General features: G+C 37.3%; 1 protein-coding gene across 1 annotated transcript in view; it reads left to right on the forward strand.

The window, feature by feature from the left end:
* PPP3CA (protein phosphatase 3 catalytic subunit alpha) overlaps positions 1-21,717 on the forward strand; it is a 298,900-nt gene that overhangs the window by 240,073 nt on the left and 37,110 nt on the right. Inside the window, exons 7-8 of the mRNA XM_024736041.1 lie at positions 2,245-2,322; positions 4,727-4,821. Coding sequence (XP_024591809.1) covers positions 2,245-2,322; positions 4,727-4,821 — 173 coding nt within the window. The remainder of the gene's footprint in view (positions 1-2,244; positions 2,323-4,726; positions 4,822-21,717) is intronic.

The raw sequence follows: 21,717 nt of genomic DNA on the forward strand, positions 1-21,717 counted from the left end.
CATTAAATATAAGATGTATATTTCCATGGGGGAAAACTTAGCTTAAACACATAAGGGTATCAAATTTAGCATGAAGAAAATATATTAAAATTATGTTTTCATAAGACTAGGTAACTTCTTCTAAAAGGAAAAAAATAGATAAAAAAGAGCAACCAAGCCATTTGCACAAGGGAAAAAGTGACAAACGTAGACAAACAACCTCTGTCTTACAGTGGTACAACAAGGCAGTAGTGTCTTTCTAAAGAAGCATTTTGAGGGCACAAGAAATGTAAGTACACTGCTTAAAGAGATAGGGAAGGAACATTTATTGAGTGCCTCCGCTACTCTGTCACCCTTTGGCTGGGCATCTTGTAGCTAATATGTACAAGCAAATGCGCTATTTTTGAAGACCAACCAGTGTCTCTGAAATTAAGGTCTCTTTTGTTGACACACTGATCTGGAAAAGTGATATACTCACCTTTTCCCAAAGTAGAACAGAAGTCTTTGACGGCACCTGTTGGCCAACTCTTGATCTAGGTACCATGTGGACACGTTTCCATGTAGACACTCTGGGTGGACCATCTCCTCCAATTTGTGGATCATGCTAATGTTCATCAGTTAGGTGGTTTATTTATTGGGATGACCTGGGAACACTAGGAAGGGAAGGCGGCATGGATGTCTCCTCTTTCTCTCTCCCTAGCAAATTGCTAGAATATTCTAGAAGACACATGTGCGCGCGCGCACACACACACACACACACACACATGCACACAAATATGTGTGCACATGTTGCACATGCACAAAGACTATTTTTGATTTCAGATCCCACTTTTGCCAAAGAACTGAATCCTTTTTATAATCAGTATCTCTACAGTGATATGCCATCTTAATGGTCTTTTTTTCCTCATAATCAGAGAATTCTTACAAAATCTGTAGCATAGAAATGATTTTCATCTTCTCTTTTTTTTTAATTATTTGAGTGACATATATTATTATTTCCCCAAAGAGCTATTTTTGTAATTGTGAATTGTTTCCTATAGTATATGTAGTTTAGGTTCTAGTGAATATCTGTAGTTTGTTTATGTTTAAACAAGCATTGGTTTGCTGTCTCTTGATTTGAACTATCTAAAATTTATTCATTTTTATGATATACATTTTTCTCATTAAAAATTCTTGGAGCAGAGATAAAGGGATTGCAAAAGGTCTTTCAAGTTTAGTTTGTAATTTGAATTTCATTTTTAATGACGTTTTCATCTTTGGTTTTGAGACTTTCTTAACAGACAAAATCATATTGATTGTATATTTGATATTTTTATTAAGTCACAGGAAACAATGTCTTAAGATAAAATTCTGTTGGTCAAATTTAAAGTACACATTTTAAAATCTTGTGGATTTCATAATTCTGTTTAGATTTTGAATGATATAATCAGTTGATGTACCCATAAAGAAGTTGACAGTTTGACTTTTCAGAAGACTTACTCTCTCCCACTCCCTAGCTCAGTCCTTTCTGTCAAGCTCTCAAGCAGGCACCCAAATACAAATAATGCTATATTTGAGAAAATTGGGATTTATACTTTAAATTCCACTCTCATGTTGTATTTATGCTTCCGTTCACTTTGTATTTAGATGTAGACTTAATAATACTAATTTTCTCTATGAGTTGGATACTTTTCTAGTGTCGTTATATAATAACAGCATTCTTTTTCCAATTCACACACCTCCAGCCCTTTAAAAGTACAGCTATAGGGAATTCCCTGGTAGTCCAGTGGTTAGGACTCAGCGCTTCCACTGCAGAGGGCCTGAGTTCGAACCCTAGTCAGGGAACTAAGATCACTCAAGCCACGCAATGTGGCCTAAATAAATAAAAGTACAGCTATAGGCAGATGCAAACTATTATAATGGAATGGATAAACAACAAGGTCTTACTGTATAGCACAGGAAACTATATTCAATATACTGTGATAAATTATAATGGAAAAAAACAATGTACATATGTATGTATAACTGTATCACTTTGATGGACAGCATAAATTAACACAACATTGTAAGTCAACTATACTTCAAAAAAAAAAAAAAAGTATAGCTATAGGTACTTTTTCTGCCACAGTGGAAAACCTGTCCTTAGAACCAAGAGGCTTGTTTCATGAATGATGTATGTTTGATTATAATTGATCCAATCACATAAATCTGGATGTTGTAGATAAATGTGCTACTCTTGATGATTTCATAACAGATACTTTTCTCTTTTCTTTTTGTCTCTGGCAGTTACCCGGCTGTATGTGAATTCTTACAGCACAATAACTTGTTATCTATACTCCGAGCCCATGAAGCGCAAGACGCAGGGTGAGCCGTTTTGTGGGTTTATGAAAACCATGCATTGCCCTTTGTCAGTCCCTCATATGCTCGGCGGTGGAGGTTCCCTTTGCCAAGCTCTCTGCCTGAAGGAATTAGACCTAAAAATTGCCTTCTGGTGATACAGATATGGCAGGGTCCTGGGGAATAAGTAGTTGCAGATGTGCTGTAAAGTCCCCTTTAAAGTCCTTTCATTTTTAGCTTGAAGAGGTAGACTTTTCACCTGGCTGTCTTAAGCACTGTGAGGCCACCTCCTTTTACTTCTTTCAATTCCTGCTCTTACCGTTGTCCCGTGAGTGAGTAAATTGCCTGCTACTTTTCAGTCTTGGCTGGCAATGTGGATGAGAATGACACATACGTATTTAACAGGTATTGCATGTTGTACTCTTGTTTAAAGAATATCATTCCTGATCCCAAGTTTTAAAGGGCAAAAACAAGAGACATTCAAATGATGGGGAAAATCCTATATTCTAACTAACAAATGCATAACATGATTTTGTAATATCTGGTAAATTTTAAAAATGTAAACTGATTCTAAGGATTTAGAAATCTAAAAAATATCAGTCATGCACTTTGAAGGTACATTCAATCTACATTTGGGAGATAGGCATAGGGAGAAATAAGCATAATTAATTCTAGGATTTGAAGTCCAATACCCTTCCCAGTAAGCTCCACTGAAAGGCATTGTTTTGCCTTCAAAAGCTTAAGCTCATTCCTTCATATTCTAAGTTTTCTGAAAAGGAGGAACATTTATTTGTATAATCTGTGTACTGAAATTGGGAATTCAGATGCCTGCATTCTGAAGTAAGCCCATACCTGTGATGATTCTGAATCAAGGCAGATCCTGTTGTTTTCAAAATTAGCTTTTTTCAAGCAATCAGTCAGCAAGTATGAACTGATCCAATTTTGTGTGCTCAGTGCTCTTGTAGCCAATGTTCGCAGTAACCTATTGATATACCCAGCCAATCAGGTCCTCAGATAATTTTTTTCACTTTTCAGGGCAGTGGTGTCACCACTACTTTTTGGCTGACTGTCCCAACTGAACATGTTAAGCAGATTTATCTTAATCCCATGATAGACCTGAAATCCATCTGCTTACTTGAAAACAGGTTAAGTGTGTCGATTAAAATCAACAAGTATATTTGTTTAAAATGAGCAGTTGACTGATTCATTGGGGAAAGTTGAGATTATGTCATCCAGATTCTTTGTTTTTATTTGCTGTCAAGTAGGTGTAATCAGCCAGAGTTTATAAAGTCAAGGTACCAGGATTAAGAGTGTCACTATCTTTTCCATTCTGATTTTTTCCCCCAACAAAGCTCAGTTCCATAAGCAGAATAAATACTTCTAGGACATTTCAAAAGATTTTTAAGGGGGTATTTTCTCTTGGGAAAAGTAGTATCAAAATATTTGTAAAATTATAAACTTTAAAGTCGTTATTTAATCTATATAAAGGTACTATTTGAGGCCTGTTTAGAACCCAGCTAAATTAGGCATGATTAGTCTACCAGAAATAACTGACGCAGAAGAACCAAAGAATGATAAAATTTTGTTTTGCACTTTAGGAATTTTTCTAAACTAATATTCCTGAAATCCGTCACATAGAAGTCGTGAGATACGTTTTCACCTTGATGGAAAAGAACCAAATCTCCTGTATTTTTTGATTTGAGGACTAGAGTCCTATTTTTGTCTCAGTGAAAGAAAAGTAACTGGATTGTTAATTTATTTCCAAACATCTTGCAGAGGTTTCATAACTGATTGATTAAATATTTCCCTGCTGAGACAATAATCTTTGACCTATAGACACCAGAAGAGATTGGTAATAAATACAATTCTAAAATAGAAACAATTTCAGCTCGTATAACCCATAGATTTAACCAGACATTCTATGAAAAGCAAATCACTTGGTCTAGGCAAAATGGATTTATATAACCATGACAGAATATTGTTACAAATAGAATAATCAGCCTGGTTATTAGTGGTAAAGTTTTGTATATCGCACTGCTTATTTAATCTATTTATGTTAAAAATATTGGCAAACTTCTGAAAAACATGGTAGGTACAGGTATCTGTGTACGAAAAGCAGCCTTTGTCCTCTCTATTCAACATGGAAATGAATTCTGATTTTTCACTGAAATCCACTCTCTCCCAGGTCTGCTAAACTTAGAAAAGACCTATTTTGAAATTGTACATATGACTGTGCGTCTCCATTGTCACCCTCAAAATGAATTGATGTCTGTGTATAACAGACTTCAGAGAGAAAATTTTTAGTGCCTCCATAATTGAATTCTCTTTGAATAGTAAAACTTAGCTTTAATTTTCTATTTCTAAATGTCTATTTTGATATCATCTTTTTTCCATACTTAGCCTTGTTTTGACTTGTATTTATTGTTTTTAGGTACCGCATGTACAGGAAAAGCCAAACAACAGGCTTCCCTTCTCTCATTACAATTTTTTCAGCACCAAATTACTTAGATGTATACAATAACAAAGGTGAGTGTTTTCAAATCTCTCTTGGAGTTTTGTATAGTATGTGTAATAACTAAGTTCTCTTTTGGTCTGGTTTTAATTAAGCATTTTTAGTCATTCTTTTTCTCCTTACTTTTTCATTTATTGTTTGATGCAGATTTTGTGATTATCTTCAAAGTTCCAGATTCAGTTGGTCAGAGGTGGGAGCCCAGGCATTGTTATTTTTTAATTGTTCTCTAGGAGATTCTAATGTAAAGTAGGGTTGACAGCTACTGCTATGATAGGTATAGGCTTTAAAAGAAAGAATAATTGAGAGAAATCCAAAATCATGCTTCTTAAGAAGGATAGGGATTTAAATAAGAATAGTGTGACTGCACATGTAAAGGATTGTGAAAAATAAGCAGAAAGAAGCTATAGCTTGAAATTCAAATTCAGATCTCATCTGTTGAGCACCTACCATGAGTCAGACCTTGTGATAGGTATGTATTCATTTATTTTTTAAAAATTGAATTAAACTTTAAAATAAATATCATTTGCCTCCCAGAGTGAGTCTCTATGGTAACTGCCTTGCCCAAGGTCACTCAGTTAGGTAGTGATGAACTGGCATCAAACCGACATCATCTGGTCCAGCATCCTGTACTTTCTTTCTGCAACGCTGTATCTGTGGCCCAAAGGAGACCAGGAAAGGAGAGGGCATTATTTACTGACTAGAGAAGAGAGGGGGAGTGGGGGCCACATTGTTTTCTTTCATGAAGGTAATCTCTTTATGAAAGGAAATGATGTGAGGTGTTAGAGGTGTGGCAGAATGAATGAGAAAGTGTGAAACAGTCATTAACCCTCCTTGGCATTGGTCTGGATAGTATATATGCAGCATTTCTGAGTGTGGCTTTCTGAGATTAAGAGAAATGAAACAGAAAGAAACCAATCAAATAATACATGTGAGGCCAAATACAGGCCAGGAGAGGCAGGAAAAGGCAGCCTTATCTCTGAGCCAGTCTGAAAACTCCTGGAATTGGGAGCCTTTCCCATGCCTCTGCGAGTCGTGAGAGGCAGCTTCCTGTCCTAGGCTGGTGTCCAGGATGCCTTCCCAGGCACCTGCTTGCTGTCCTCCGTCCTTATGAATAGGTTGTTACCTTCGTTTCAAGCCTGCATTCCACTTTCCCCTTGGGAAGTGGGTCTCTCCCTTTGCCTGTACCCTGATCTCCTGCTTCGCACTTTCCCACCTCCTGCTGAGGCCTGGATACTGAGACCCATACCTTCTGGATCTGTCAGGGATCCTGCTCCAAAGGGCAAACCACATGTCGCACTTCCCAATCTCTACCTCTCCCCAGAGGAATCTGCGCTGGCCTACAGATACAGTTTCTGACTGTCCAACCCCTGTCCCCATGGCTCAGAGAGTGACCCCTGCTGGCTGGAGTTTGCTCTAGCTGCACAGTCTGTTTCTTTGCCATTTTGACTCTGGGGGACCCTCCCCTGTGGCCTTGGGGCATGGTTGTCAGTAGGCACAAAGAGTTTCGGCCACAACCACGGATGGCAGCATGTGAGGGATAGTTGTCCCCCTTTTCTTATTGCCTAGTTCCTAGAAAAGAACCTGCCCTTGGTTCTCTGTGGCAAGAAGCATGCAAAATCAAGTAAAACATGTTCTCTGCATATCAAGTGCTTATCAACTAGTTGACAGAGCAAGACATCCGGATGATTTCATGAAAATGTAAGACAGTGTCATTAAGTAAAACCAAGAGAGTCAAACACTAAGTACATTCGACAAGGGGTGATTTTTCTAGAATGGTCAGAGAAGGTCTTATTTCAGATAAAATATGATCTGGACATGGAAGAATCATTAACGTTTGATTAGAAAGAGGAAAAAATTAAGTAAAGGCCAGTGTCTTTGCAACTTTTTTATTTTTAAGCAGCAAAGACTTTTTTTTTTCATCTCCAAACAAAATCTCAATCTTGAAGCCTCTTGTGTAAAATCAATAAGAAGTAGTTCCCTTTGGTTGGATAAGGCTTCTCCATCTTGTCCGCAAAATTCCCCTTGGTACCTACAAGAAATGCAAGAACTCAGTATGTTGTTTTGCATGTCCCACCGTGATCCTGTTATTTACCAAAAGTATATAATTTATGAGCACTTTTGTTTTTGTTGTTTTATGGCATTAAACTTTTTTTCTGTTAAACCTAGTGAAGGCAGTGCCCAAATGAATAATTTTCTTGACAGAGACTGATTACTAAGTAGCATGTACTATACTTACAAGTTTTTTTAAAATTAAAAAAAACCCCTCAAAACAGGAAAAAAAATAAAAAAGAAACAGAAAGAGAAAATTGAGATTTTAACTCCATGAAAACAGGTCTAGCCTTTTTCCATCCATCACAATGCTAGGCAATGCAGTTTTGCTTGAGACCAATAGAGATTTCTTGAATAAGATGTGCATTGCTTCTTTGTCTGTGGTTCTGATTTAACAAGGCAGGAACTTAAAAAGCAATAGACATCAGTGCATTGCTATCTTTGAGGTTCTGTGCTTCTTTCACTCTGCCTTTAGGGCAGATCACAATCTCTTGGGGAGGGGATATAGAAGCATTTCATTTTGGGAACCTTTTCATAAAAGAAAAAAATTCTCCTGAGAGAAGAAGATAAACTGATAGGAAGAAGAAAGATATATTCTTCAGTTTGAGCACAATTTCAAAAGACTTTTGTGGAAAATCTCTGAAGCACTTTCAAGCTATTACACTAGCACTGTGTACAGTATGTGGGACTGGGAGTTCACTGCTGAAGGGAGGATGACTGTATTAGAATAAAATAAATGTTAACGAGAACTTTAAAAGCCAGTGCAGTAAAACTGGGTTGCAAGCACCTTCAAAACACAATCAGTGGAAAGAAACAGCCATGAAGAATCTCTGAGTTAACCATTTGATTCTTAGAAAACAGATGACCATCAAGGCCTCTGGGATTATAACCTAGTAGTTAGAGTGTGATTTGATTTTTAAAATTCCTGTGAATTAAGGAAGCAGTAATAGCTCTCTGGCAAAATGAAAGAAAAAGAAAAAAAATAGGTTTATTCTGTCATCTTTTTTTTTAATTGAAGTATATTTGATTTACAATGTTGTGTTAGTTTTAGGTGTACAGCAAAGTGATTCAGTTATACATATACATATGTATTCTTTTTCAGATTCTTTTCCCTTATAGGTTATTATAAAATATAAAATAATCATTATAAATTATTATAAAATATTGGTTAGAGTTCCCTGTGCTATACAGTAGGTCCTTGTTGCTTATCTATTATATATATATAGTAGTGTGTATCTGTTAATCCCAAACTCCTAATTTATCCCTCCCCCCCTTCCCCCTTTAGTAACCATAAGTTTGTTTTCTACGTCTGTGAGTCTAGTCTACCGTCTTAAAACCGATAATAGTCATATGATCAGCTTCATGTTTAAATGTCCAACCGTTCGGATTAGTAGTTCATACTTGCCTGCAATTAAAAGCAGCTTTCAGAACGCAGTGAGGACTGTACATGTCCCATCCCCTATGTCAATCCCCATCTCCTATGTTAATCCATTCAGTTCTTATCCTTTCCAGTCTGCATTAACAGACAAACAACTTGCCCCTCTTCCTGCTTCGGTTTCCTCACTCTGACAAATCCTGCTTACCCCTGCAAGATGCCAGGGCCAAAGATGTAGCTCTGAATCCCAGCTCTGCCATGAGACAATGAACTCATCTAAAATTATTGGCATACAGTGACATCTCTGTAAAATGAGAAAAAAAAAATGTTGTGTGAATAATAGATGAAGTTACTTTGAACCAAAACGTTGTGCACTATTAAGATATTATCATCATTGAATATTTTATATTGCTCGAATTATGCCATGTGTCTGTGTGGGGCTTCCCAGAAGCTGGCAGAATACTATTCCTCTTCAGCTTCATAGTTATAATTTTACTTTATGGGTCAGTCTACCTTCGTGACCGATCTCTCTGCTTCCCTCTGCATGAACCCTTTACTTCAGCCAAATTGTTCTGCTCATCGCGCTGAACTACTTTTGGCTTTCCTTTTCGCCACATCTTTGCCCACCCACTTCTTTTCATCTATATCTAGAATACTTGTCTTGCTCTTCTCTGCCCATGTAAATGGACTACACCCCCTCCAGTCTGTCTGTTGGTAGTTCTTCTCTTAACGCCTGTAATACCAATCATTTACCCTTCACCTGCAATACCAATCATTTGCCCTCGTACTTAGCATTTACTTTTGTTTCTAGTTAGCTTTTCCGTGCATTCCTATAACTTCCCAATCAGATAATAGTTTGAATCAGGGGCTTTTTGATACACATTGTAAAGCCAAGTAGCATGCCTTTTACATGGTAGGCAGCCAATACGTGCATTGATCAAAGCATTTTCTTTCTGGGAATTAATAGCAAGACAGTGCCCAAAAGTATCCTATCGGTGTTGACCCTCAGAGCTTTATCTGTCTTTAAATTACTGCTGTAACCAGTGTTGATTTCCCAGTTGGAGTTAAACATTTGCAGAGTACTTAGCACCTTTGAATTGTTTTTCTCCTGTGAAGCTGTAGCCCAAGGGAAAAGCGATTTCACAATTATCCAGATACACCAAACAGAAGAAAAATGCAGTAATGACACGTTGCTACTGCTGCTGCTGCTTTTTCTTCAAAATAATTTTCCATCTGTGAAAGTGACTTCAACCTCATCCACTCACCAATGTAACAAACCTTTATTGAGAACTTACTGTATACCAAGTACCACGTGAGGTGCTAAGGATATAAAATAAACAAGACAGACATGGTCTTTTTTCCAGTGGGGTTTATAATCTAGTAGTGTGATAGGCGTTAAAGAATTTCACCAATAATTTAAATATATTTGCAAAATCCTACAAAGAAAAGAACGGTATGAAAGGAGAATGGAAATAAGCTGGTGGCAACAAAAAAAGCTTAACTGAGAAAGTGACATGTAAGCTCTCTTAGAGTGAAATCTCTCTGCTGAAAAACACAATGGCAGATGTGAACTCTGCTTTAAACAATTCGGTTTGGCCGAAAACTATAATAAACCTCTTTTTAAAAGTGTTTTAAACCTTGATGTAAACAGTTAAGTCCTTTGTCTCTCTAATGATTATAACTGTGCTTCAAAAAAATCTATAAAGTAAATTGTAGTAGGTTTCCATGTGGTGCCAGCTCTCCATAGTTCAGATGAGTTGTCAAATGGATAGGTGAGAGGCTAGATGGATGGATGGATGCTACAGATGTAGAGAAATATAAATATGTATTCCAGGGGTGTACAACTCAGTTCTAAGAAAATCTACTGACAGTAAAATTAAGTAATTAAGTAAAAGGTATTAAATGAAATGTATTTTGGAGTTGAGAGGAAAATCTAAATGACAACCAAACTAATACAGTGATCAAGACCAAAGATTAAAATGACAACCAGGAAAGAAATCAATTCAATGTTAAAGTAAGTTAAGGAAGAGAAGTTGAAAATCAGGTTTCAAGGATGGACAGGAAAAGCATTGTTTACAAGAATTTTGAGATTTTTTTTTTTTGCAAAAGTCTATGCTTTTGATAGAAAAAAACATATTACGATGTTTTGGACTTTTAAACTAGACAACTTGATAGATTTACTTATAAAAAGCATTTTAATCTTACCAAAACTTGCAATTTCAACATTCTCAAATATTTCCCAATCAAAAAGTAGACAGGGTCTTCAGGAAGATACCATTTATAAATTAAAAGATAATGTCTGACTTGGCAGGAAAATACTATCATAAGGGAGGATTGAATTGTTAATATAGTGAACCCAGGTAGGAATCTGATTGGCAGTCGTGGTGTGAGCTCCAGGAGCAAATGCAGTATATCTGAAGCCAACTGGCCTTGAAGCCCCACCTTCCAGCAGGAGCTCTCAGCGCTCAGTGACACATCATTGACACAGCATGGTGTTGCCAGGCCTTACAATCTCATTCCCTGCCGCACCGCAGTCCTTTCACACTGGGAGCTTGTTTCACCATTCAGGAATAACTTCCACAAACTTAGAGATAACTGGAACCTGCCAGGTTCAGGAGCCAAATAGAACCAGCTAGATTCCATCTTTGTCCTGTGTGGAGGAGGGAAAAGGGCTGGGGGAGTCTCTGGAAGGGAGTAGCATCAGTGCCCAGGCAACCCTGAGTAGCACCTCTGCCTCTTTCTCTACAGCATGTGTAAAAGTTTACTTCCCTGCGAAGACACCCACGTTTTATAACAAGGGGCCATTTCTGTAGAGTCTGAGGTCTGTCTGCAGCATGGGCATCACCTTTATCATTAACATATCCCTTTTTAAAGCATTTTTGGGGTATTTGCAACCATAGCCATAAATATGATCACTAGTTGCTTCACAAATTGGATAAAATTAATCTAGAGACTTTGCCCAATGGCAAAGTTTTCCCAACCCTTACTTTATTCCTCTATCATCTCAAATCTAAAGGTCTTCTTAATTGCTCTTGAGCAGCTGTTTGGTCAGTTCACTTATTTCAATATAGAAAATGTAGATACTTAATCTTTCACTTCAGATTGTATTTACATTTAGATAAACTATAAAAATACCATCTATGGACTGAATGTTTGTGTTCCTCCTCTCCCCAAATTCATTATGTTGAGACTCTAACCCCGGATGTGATGTATTTCGAGGTGCCACCTTTGGGAAATAATTACTGTTAGATTAGGTCATGGCTGGGGCATTGTGATGGGATTAATTATAAAGATAGGAGGAAACAGAGGATCTCTCTCTGCATGCACCAAGGAAGGCTACGTGAGGACAAGACCAGCCAGAGGGCCCTCACCAAGAACCTGACCCTGCTGGCACTCTGATCTGGACTTCCAGCCTCCAGAACTGTGAGAAATAAATGTTTGTTGTTTAAGTCAAAAAAAAAGAAAGAAAGAAAATGTAAATACATATTCATGGTAGCATTTTGTTATTTGATATTTGCTAACAAATGCTAAAGCAAAAGCAAACAATAAGTAAGATACACCCCCATGAAAAAATAGTCATTTCTTTATTTATTTGATAAACATTTTTATTTTTTAGCCCAATGAGTATTGGTAGAATTACACACACCAGGAAGATAATGTCTTAATAATGGTTATTAAACCTAGGACAATCTACCAAGAAGTAGTATGGAATATAAGAATCTATGAAGGAGTAAAGCAGAAACCATGAACAAAACTCTTAGTATTAACTCCTTTTATTATCAGTATGAGATGGTAAAAAAGAAATTTAGGTAGACTTTTAAAGGTAAAGAGAACTTGAAGTTAGAAGGTTTTGATTGGTTTTCAGAGAAATCATCTCTCTGAGATAAATGGATAAAATTAACTGCAGAGAGGTTTCAGTAGAATGTCCCCTTTACGCTGACTTTTATAACCAGGATTCTTCAATATGTGCAGTTCATCAGTGGTTGTGATTTCCTATACCTATAACAATAACTAATATTTATTGAGCATTTACCATTGCCAGACAGTGCTCTACATTTCCATTCCATGAATAAATGCATTTAATCTTTCAAGCACTCTATGAACTACATTATAATCTTGATTTTACTGATGAAAAACCAGGACACAGAGGAGTTACATACTTTCCCCAAAGTTCATGCAAGCTGGTCAGGGAATGGCACTGAGATTGAAGCTCAGCAGTCTGACTCCAGGGCCCACGGGTTACCCTCCTTCTGTGCTCTTGTGCGTCAGCTTTGTTATGTGAAAGCTTTCAGGGCAGCGTTTGCACTGATCCTCTATTCAACTCAGGGGTTCATTGTGTTTAGGTGACTAGTTTTCAATAAGAAAGGAAAAGCTTTTGAAATGAGTCATTTGTTATCACTTTTAAATTACATGAGTGTTTTACATCCAAATACATACATTATGAAAAGATTAGAGTATCTTTTGTACTAGTCTGAAATAAATGTCTCCCTTGAAAAGATATCCCCCAAAGCACTTATGCTTTTGCTTTTGTTTATTCAGCTCTGCTGTGAAAGTGTCATTGCTGGAGGCCGCTTTCTAAATAGATTAGTTTTACTCCAGTAATCACCTTGCTTACATTTAAACATTTAATTAATGGGACAGAAGGTGAAATAGAAAACCTATCAAGATTGAATATTTAGGGATTACTTTCCCTATATATTTTAATTGAATTAAGCTACGTATAATCTATGTATCTTTACTCTAACAAATGGCCTTGATTTCTTTTTTTTTTTACATCTTTATTGGAGTATAATTGCTTTACAATGGTGTGTTAGTTTCTGCTTTATGACAAAGTGAATCAGTTATACATATACATATGTTCCCATATCTCTTCCCTCTTGCGCCTCCCTCCCTCACACCCTCGCTATCCCACCCCTCCAGGCGGTCACAAAGCACCGAGCTGATCTCCCTGTGCTATGCGGCTGCTTCCCACTAGCTATCTACCTTACGTTTGGTAGTGTATATATGTCCATGCCCCTCTCTCGCTTTGTCACAGCTTGATTTCTTAACCATCACCACTACAGGATTTTAAATTTCAGCAGTTAAGTAATTGTGGAGCTTCAACAAAGTAAGTACTCTATGGCAGTGGGTGCGATAATCCTCGCTTTTCACAAAGCCCTGCCCATAAAATCAGATCTCAGCGTTCTGTGAACCCTTCCTTGGGGATGAAGACAGGACCTCTAGCAACCTGAGTCCTCCATCCAGATTCCTTGTCAGTGCTCTTCTGCTGCCCCTTGGACGGGACCATTTAAGGCTTACATATTGTGTTACATTCCATTTTCTGACAGATGGTTAGAGGATTCTTACCCTGGACTGAAACCAACTTCTCTAGAAATCTAATTGTCAATAAGGCATTTAACAGGAGGAAAAACAAGAAATATATATTTATTTGTGTGTGTGTGTGTATATACATATATGTATGTGTATATATATATATATATATATACACACACATAACATATATGAAACGTTAAAGATGTGAATCAGTGGATTATCCCTTGCTATTCATTATCTAGAGGTTCTAGACCTGCAAGACACTCAGTAACATTACTTCCACGAAAAGAAGTAGATATCAAGTGTATAGGCTTATATTAACTCAGTGCCAAGGATATCTTGGAGATAGCAACCTAGAACCATTGCAAACTGCAGCTTAAGGCTTGATACCAAGTACAAGGTGAAAGCGCATACAGACACTGAAACAGATACAGATATAGGCACTACTTTTCAGAGTACCTCCCACCGAGGTACACTTACCCTTGTTATGCATTTGGAGCTGATAAGTATCAGCTGTATTGAATGAGAGCCAGTGTTTCCTATGTCCATGCCACCTCCCCCAGTAGCTTAAAGCTTCAGGTAAATCTTTCTCATTTAGTCTAGGGTTGATTAAGCCTTATTTTAACATTATAATTGTATAGATTAGAACTTAAAGGAACGTACCAGCTCAAACTGATAAGGAACTCAAAACTGCCGATGACTCCTTCTTGTTGACTTAGCAAAAAATATTTAATGGTAGAAATTCAAATTCTCTATGTGAAATTGTAATGTTAGAAATGATTCACAGTGTTTGACTGGACTTGGGCTAATCCCAAGGATCAATTTTTGGCCCAAATTCTCTGGATCCTAGTATGTCGATGTGACACATTAAGTGGGAATTGTAAAATGGCAAAACTATTAAAAATAGATAGCCATTCTTTCCTCAAGGAATTTGAAACTAAGTCATGATACTTTACATTTTTCAGGTGCCAAAATTTTATCTGATTGTATATATTATAAATATTAATCCCATACATTATTTTATTTGATCTTCATATTTTGAAGATGACCTAATTATTCCTATTTTACAAGTTTGAAAGGTACGACTCAAATAAGGAGAAATGTTTGCCGGAGCTCACATAGTTACTATGTGACAGAGATAATATTATTTCCACTCTTATCTATTTTAGAATCTTACAATTTTAAAACAGAGTTTAGCCTCTGAAGTGACATATTACCTTTTTCCCAAATTCTTTCAAGCACCCTTCAGACTTCTGTTCATATGTGGTTAGTTACATTTTTAGTGTCCTGACAAGTTACATGTTTTATGTTTTTAAATTTTTCTTTATTTTCTCTTTTTTTTTTGCCTGCCTGCCTTCTTTCTTTCCTTCCTCTCTTTCTCCATCTTGTCTTTCTTTTCTCTATTTCCTTTCATTAGATCTTTTCTTCAGCCAACACTGTTGAGCATCAACCATGTGCCAGGTATGGTACAAAGCACAATAAAAGAAAAAAAGAAGAGAGATCTATGCCTTCCTCATTCCTTCTATCATCTGCCTTCCACTTACTTTACTCAAAATTCTGTATTTGAATAATACCTGATTCAGAATTTACTAATGCAGTATTGAGAAGGGAAACACATAACACACACCCATGCATACATACACGCGCGCACACACACACACACACACACACACACACATAACCATAAGATTGGCTCAGATAATAGATATATCTAGTACAGTCACCTTCCTTCATGTAAGATAATATCATCCACATTTATGTAGGAGACTTGTGACAAAGTTAAAGAAGGTGTTGTAGGTGCCGTGAAAGAGGCATGTACAAGGTAAGAGGAGGAACAAGGGTTAGATGTGGGCGTAAAAGGATTATATGCAGAAACACGTGAAACACACACACGTGTATTTCAATAAGTACAAAATCATTAGCTCATACCTTCAAGAAAATTATATATAACTACTGTTTGTATCCAGTAATACTAAGATATTTCAGGTTGGTTGAAATTCAGTCATTGTGTAGAAGTTGCTGAGCATATGTCTGTGAAATACACTCTGGTAAGTACTGAATTGAGCAATTTAAACATTAAATTTCTCAAGAAACCCATGCTGAAAAATATCATTATGACAGAATTACCTGAAAATTACCTATAAATTGAAGACTTGAAATCCGTCTTCATAAATGCCTTGAACACTTACTTTGAGCCTAACCTTATGAGCCATAGAGTAAAAGTGAGTTACAAGCGTAGCCCTTGCTCACCAAATACAGTAACCCTCATGAACTGGTAAATTTCCTTTGAACTAGGTCATGCCCTTTACCTAGGTCACTAACAATAAAAAAAAGGAATCTTCTTAAAACAGAATCCATCAGGCAAGTATAGGACATTGAGAAGAAAAAAAAAGGAAACAGGAGTGAGAAGTCAAATTTCTAAATGGAAGGAATCGTAGAGATTGTGTTTATAGATGCTATAACAGGTACTACAATAACTATGCATATATGTGAATGTACATATATATCTTCTCAAGTTTTTAAACGAAACTTGTACCCTCCCCAAAGTAATCTTTATGGGAACATATAGATTTTTAAAAATCTGTAGCATCTCTCCCAGAGAGAAGACCCTTTCATGCAGCATACCAACATAATCTTAAAATTCTGCCAAAGGACATTATGAGTACATAGTCCTACCTCAAGAATTTTATCCATCAAACTATCATGTCTCCTTCTATGATGGTAGGACTTTGCCAAAAGAACACACTGATGCTACGTTTTCTACCAGGGTATCTGAGGGTGGAAGAATTGAAAGGAAAAAACATCCTGGGCCTATTGTGCTTTCTTTTTTTTTGCGCTTTTTCTGGATGGCTTCCAGGGATTCTATTTGCTTTCCTCTCATCTTTGTTTCTTTTCTGTCCCTCTGTCCCATCTTTTGAAGTGGGGAGTGGATTGTCAATTCGAGTTGAGATAAAAACGTTAGCAGAAGGGTGAAAAGAATAAAATTTATCATTTCCCTTCTTTTGAGCTCTTCTCTCCTCTATCTTAGAACTGCCCTAGTAGTGTTGAGAATGCCTGAGGTATGTAGGGAACATTACAGTTACTAATCTGAAGACTTTCAGAAAAAGAGCTCTGTGTTCCTCTTAAAATCGACTTGGAATGTGTTGAGCCCATGGTTCGGTGAGCTCGTCAATGCATCTTGCTAGCAATATTTTGATAACTTCTCTTAAACTGGAAGCTCTCTTTGACCTTTCTATTTTTGTCATGTACTGCTCTGTCATCAGCTTCCCTGATGATGGCAGTTGTAAGGAAGATGCTGCAAAATGTTATCAAGTTTTTGTGAACTATTGGTTTTTGTGTCTCATCAAAATTTTTAATTTTAAAAAGTAGGAGAGACCCCTTTAATTTACAGATTTGGATATGGCCTAGCAATTTATGCATGCTTTGGTAGACGGAGGATTGAATTAAGATCTAGATTCTCTTTCTCGGGCTTCACTATATTCAGATGGCCTTGTGGTATCGTTAGAAATAATAGAGGTCCAGTACCCCTTCCCTGTTTCCTAGTAGGAGCAGTCTCTTTATCACTGACTTTTATATCTTTTACATAAGCATGATGGGACCAACTAATTGCATAATTTTGCAACCATAATTTTGACATCAGAGAAAGAACTGGCAGTCAGGTCTCCAGATTCATGGGGATTAATATTCTTTCTATTATACCAAATTTCTTCTGGCTATCCTTCATCCCTGTGTGTGCAACAAAAGAGCATTTGTTTCTGTGCTGTCTGGTCTGCTCTGAACAATGGTTCATAACCTCAGGCCCGTATATGTGTCATAATCCCTCTCCGGGCCTCTGATACAATTGGTAAAGGACATGAGGTCATGTGTATTGCCAGCGGAATAGAGGAGTTCCTTGATGGTAGACTTTGTTCTTTTTTCCTCTCTCTATTTCTCAGACAAGGTCTCAGGAGGTGGTCTCGAGTGATTCTTGAAGTACAACCATTTGTATTATTTATATGCACTGGAGATAAACATCTTTCAAGTACTTCAGAGGAGAGCACCCTGTTAGGGCTCAGTTGAGTTCTGTAATTCCAGCGGCAGTCAGAGGAAGGTGGCAGGGGTGGAAGATGAAACGTTAACTGTGAATTTCGTGACGGAGTATTTGGGACTGTTCTGGTTTAATGTTTTTCATGTATTTTTGCAACATATATATTTATTATGCAAAAAATAAAAATTCATACATTAATGTAAGATTATTCGAGAAGTATATTTGCATGAGTATTTTATGTGGCTGAAGAAAAAAGAATATATATTATTGCACTTGCATTTTTAAATGAAAGCTATTTATTTATTTTAACATGTTTATTGGAGTATAATTGCTTTACAATGGTGTGTTACTTTCTGCTTTATAACAAAGTGAATCAGCCATACACATACACGTGTCCCCATACCTCTTCCCTCTTGCGTCTCCCTCCCTCCCACCCTTCCTATCCTACCCCTCCAGGCAAAAAATAAGAATAAAGTTCTATTAATAGCCTCTTAGAATTACTGAGAATATTCGTCAGTCTTTGTGTTAATGATGAGATCTTTGCTGCAGAAGTTTGTGAACATCATTTGGGTCTGGAAGAGGTCGTGTAAGTTATCTGGATAAAGCCATGTAGTGAGGTGAGGTAATTTAGACATAGAGACATCAAGTGACCATGTGTCTTATAATTCATGACAGAATCCATCTCTCGGTCTGGGCGCCTGGCCTTCCAGTCCAGTGCTCCTTTTTTTAAAAAAAGAATAAATGTGGAAGGAGAAGGGTGAGAATATTGTGGAATACTGGAAAGTTGAGGCACTTCAGGTTCAAACCCAAACTGAAGTTTGCTGCTTCTCGTGTGTGCCCTTGGGCAAATAACCTCTCTGCTTATTTTGAAAATGCAAGTAAGAATCACTTTTGAGAGAGATTGCAAAGATTTGTGATTATAAAAGACCAAATATAGTGCCTGGTATAGAGCAGATGCTTAGAAAACGTAGCTGCTGTTAACTGGTATTATTTCTGTTGTTAATAAACAAACAAAAAAATCTGTAAACAGTATCTGCTTTATCAGTAGGCACGCAGATAAATTAGGTTGAGCCAATGTTGAATGAATAAATGCTTTGTCTCACCAGCTACAAAACAGAGCTTCTGCTTTATCTATTGTGGACAAGCCTTATCCACACTTGTGAATGTGCATCGTATTTCACTTTTCTCAAACATGTATTTTGGCAAAAAGCTAAAACCTCTTTAATTATGAATACCATATTCAAAGTTAAATTAGTATAACAGCTGGGACTAGAATTCATACATTTATAATTTAGGAGAGAGAGAGGGTGTGGTGGAAAGGGAATGGATTTGGTGTCAGTAGAAGCTGAGTTTGAATAGGAGTGATATCTTCCAGTTAGTTCCTGGTTGCATGATCCTAAGAAAGTCACTTCATTTCTTGACCTCAAATCCTTAGTTTATAACATGAGGGCAGTCACATCTGTTTCTCAGATTTGTGGTAAGGATTAAGTGACATATTATAGAAAGCCTCTCTCTTTCATCTGGGGTACTGTCAGTTATAACACTTACTTTCCTTCTTCCTACTGTACCAACCTAACACTAATGAAAAGTGGGGGAGTGGACTTAGAGGAGAAATTACTCTTCAAAAAGATGACTTAGAAACTTAAGAGATCCTTTTGAAGATGGGAGGATCCATTTCTGCTAATAATATGCAGTATTCAAAAATGGTAAAGACCTTTTCCATGAAGCCGGTGCTCAGGGAGCAGTTAGCAAAAGCGGGAAGTACTTCACCTTTCCCATCTGGCAGATCCCAAGTATTGGTATTGTAATTTGCCATGAGTTTTTCATTTTGCATGTTTCTGATACTATGTGAATGTATCCTTAGGCCAAATGACATATCACATAAATGATAGGATAATGCAAAGATGAACAGGTTTACAGAATTGTATGCGGGATTCAGCATTCCATGGGAAGAAGACAGTTAACTCCCTCCATATCAGTGTGGATTGCATTATCTGCAATTCCTGTCCCCAAACCATCTGTGATTCTGTTCCCTGGAACTGGGTTGGTCAGCCTGAAATATGATTCAAAGGAAAAAACCTCACTGTTCTCAAGTATGATTTTTGTTAACTTCAAGCTGCTGAAAACATCCACTTTATTATTCAGCTGCAATATGATGTATGTAGTATGCAAATCACAGAAAACTATACATCCTTCCCGTGCTCTGCACTGATCGACCCCACCAAGATTCTGTTAGTTCTGAGCCACACTTTAACAGTAGCATTGCTGCTGTGGAATACATCCAGAATAGGATAAGCAAGATGGGGGAAAGGCTCTAGAAGCGGTCTCATGTGAGGAAGGGTCAAAGGCATTAGGAAGAATTTTCTTGAAAAAGATTATAGGGAAAATACCAAGATGTATCCTTAGCTTCTGAGCATCTGTGCTAAGAAGGTGGTATATGGAACATAAAGATAGAGAGCCTGCTGTATGGTACTTGTCCTTACAGCCGTAGGGAGACATTGGATATATACATATACACTTAGAATAGCTGTGATCAAAATTGAATAATAAATGCAAATACAGCTGTAAGTCAAGGGCTTTTGGAATTCAGAGGAGAGACATCCACCAGAGGAAATCAGAAACGATTTCACAGAGGGGATAGTGTTTGGGCTGGGCACCAAAGGATGGGAAGAATTTGGAAATTCAGAGTTTCTGAGAAAACATTCCAGGTGGAAGGAAAACGCAGAGTTATGAAAGCAACGTTATGTTAAAGATGTCGATAAGTAGTTGAGTAAGATATTAGTGCAGACATTCGTGCAAAGCTCAAACCCAGTAAACTCCCAGGAGCTTTTCAAAAAAATATATATTTTTAAGGGATATCTTTATGCATAGCAATCACATGCTATAACATCTTCCACATACAAAAGTCAGTCCAAAAATTAAAAAGTCATGAGATGATTAATTTTTCTATATTTTAAACCGCCAAACAAAACCAAGAAAAGCTCATTTGACAGCATCTAGGATCTGTTCAATAGTTTCTGCTAATATAATGCTAATCATGCTATGATAGGATAATAACAGTAAAATCTTGCCAAAACTCAGCAAGGTACAGTGTGAGAGTATTGTTCTTAATATTTAAAGGACTGTCATTTAGAAACAGAAGTATACTTGATCTGTATTTTTCCAGAAGGCAGAACTAGGATCAGTAAGTAGTAAAGAAGGTTTAAATTCCCCCTGAGAATTTCCTACAACTTAAAATCGTCTATCCGTAGAGGAGATGACCCTATTAAAACAGGTAGCTTTTGCTTCATTGAAAGTATTCACGGACACCTGCTCACCCTGTGTCCCGATTGCTATAGATGAGGTTCTGAACCTGGTTAGAAGTGAGACTAGCCATGCTCTTAACATCTCTGCAAGCGTAACATCCCATGTGAGTGTGTGTCCAACCTACAGATACCAGGCAAAGCAGAGTGAAGCAGGCAGATTGATTTTCCCATTTTTGAGGATGGTGCATCCTTTTCAGAAGTCAAGGGTGGAGTCAACATTGGCATATTATTTAAGGCAGGATTCAGTCCAAACATTTTACTTTATTAAGTCAGGAGTGCAGTCTAATTTAAACTATTTTGTACAACTGTTGTGAGTTGTACTGGAAAAAAGTGTGCTTTAAAAACAATAGATATAAATTCTGTTCAAATATTTAAGGATATTATTAAATTATATCACACTAACTTAGCTATGCCACTTTTATTCGTGTCACCAGGTATTAAATAAGACTAAAATGGGGGGCTTCCCTGGTGGCGCAGTGGTTGAGAGTCTGCCTCCCGATGCAGGGGACACGGGTTCGTGCCCCGGTCCGGGAAGATCCCACATGCCGCGGAGCGGCTGGGCCCGTGAGCCATGGCCGCTGAGCCTGCGCGTCCGGAGCCTGTGCTTCGCAACGGGAGAGGCCACAACAGTGAGAGGCCCACAGGAAAAAAAAAAAAAAAGACTAAAATGTTCTTGGCTGCAAAAGGGGCTTGATCCAATTCCTGACATTTGATTAACTATCTTATATAAATATTTGCCAAACTATAATGCCATTTCATGTATAGTATTTATACATTGTGCAGTTAGATACTACACTGAATGAAGTTTAAATCCATAACTAAATAAACATTCATGACCAGT

This window comes from Neophocaena asiaeorientalis, unplaced genomic scaffold (assembly GCF_003031525.2).
Source record: "Neophocaena asiaeorientalis asiaeorientalis breed wild unplaced genomic scaffold, Neophocaena_asiaeorientalis_V1.1 scaffold7, whole genome shotgun sequence".
Lineage (NCBI taxonomy): Eukaryota > Metazoa > Chordata > Mammalia > Artiodactyla > Phocoenidae > Neophocaena > Neophocaena asiaeorientalis.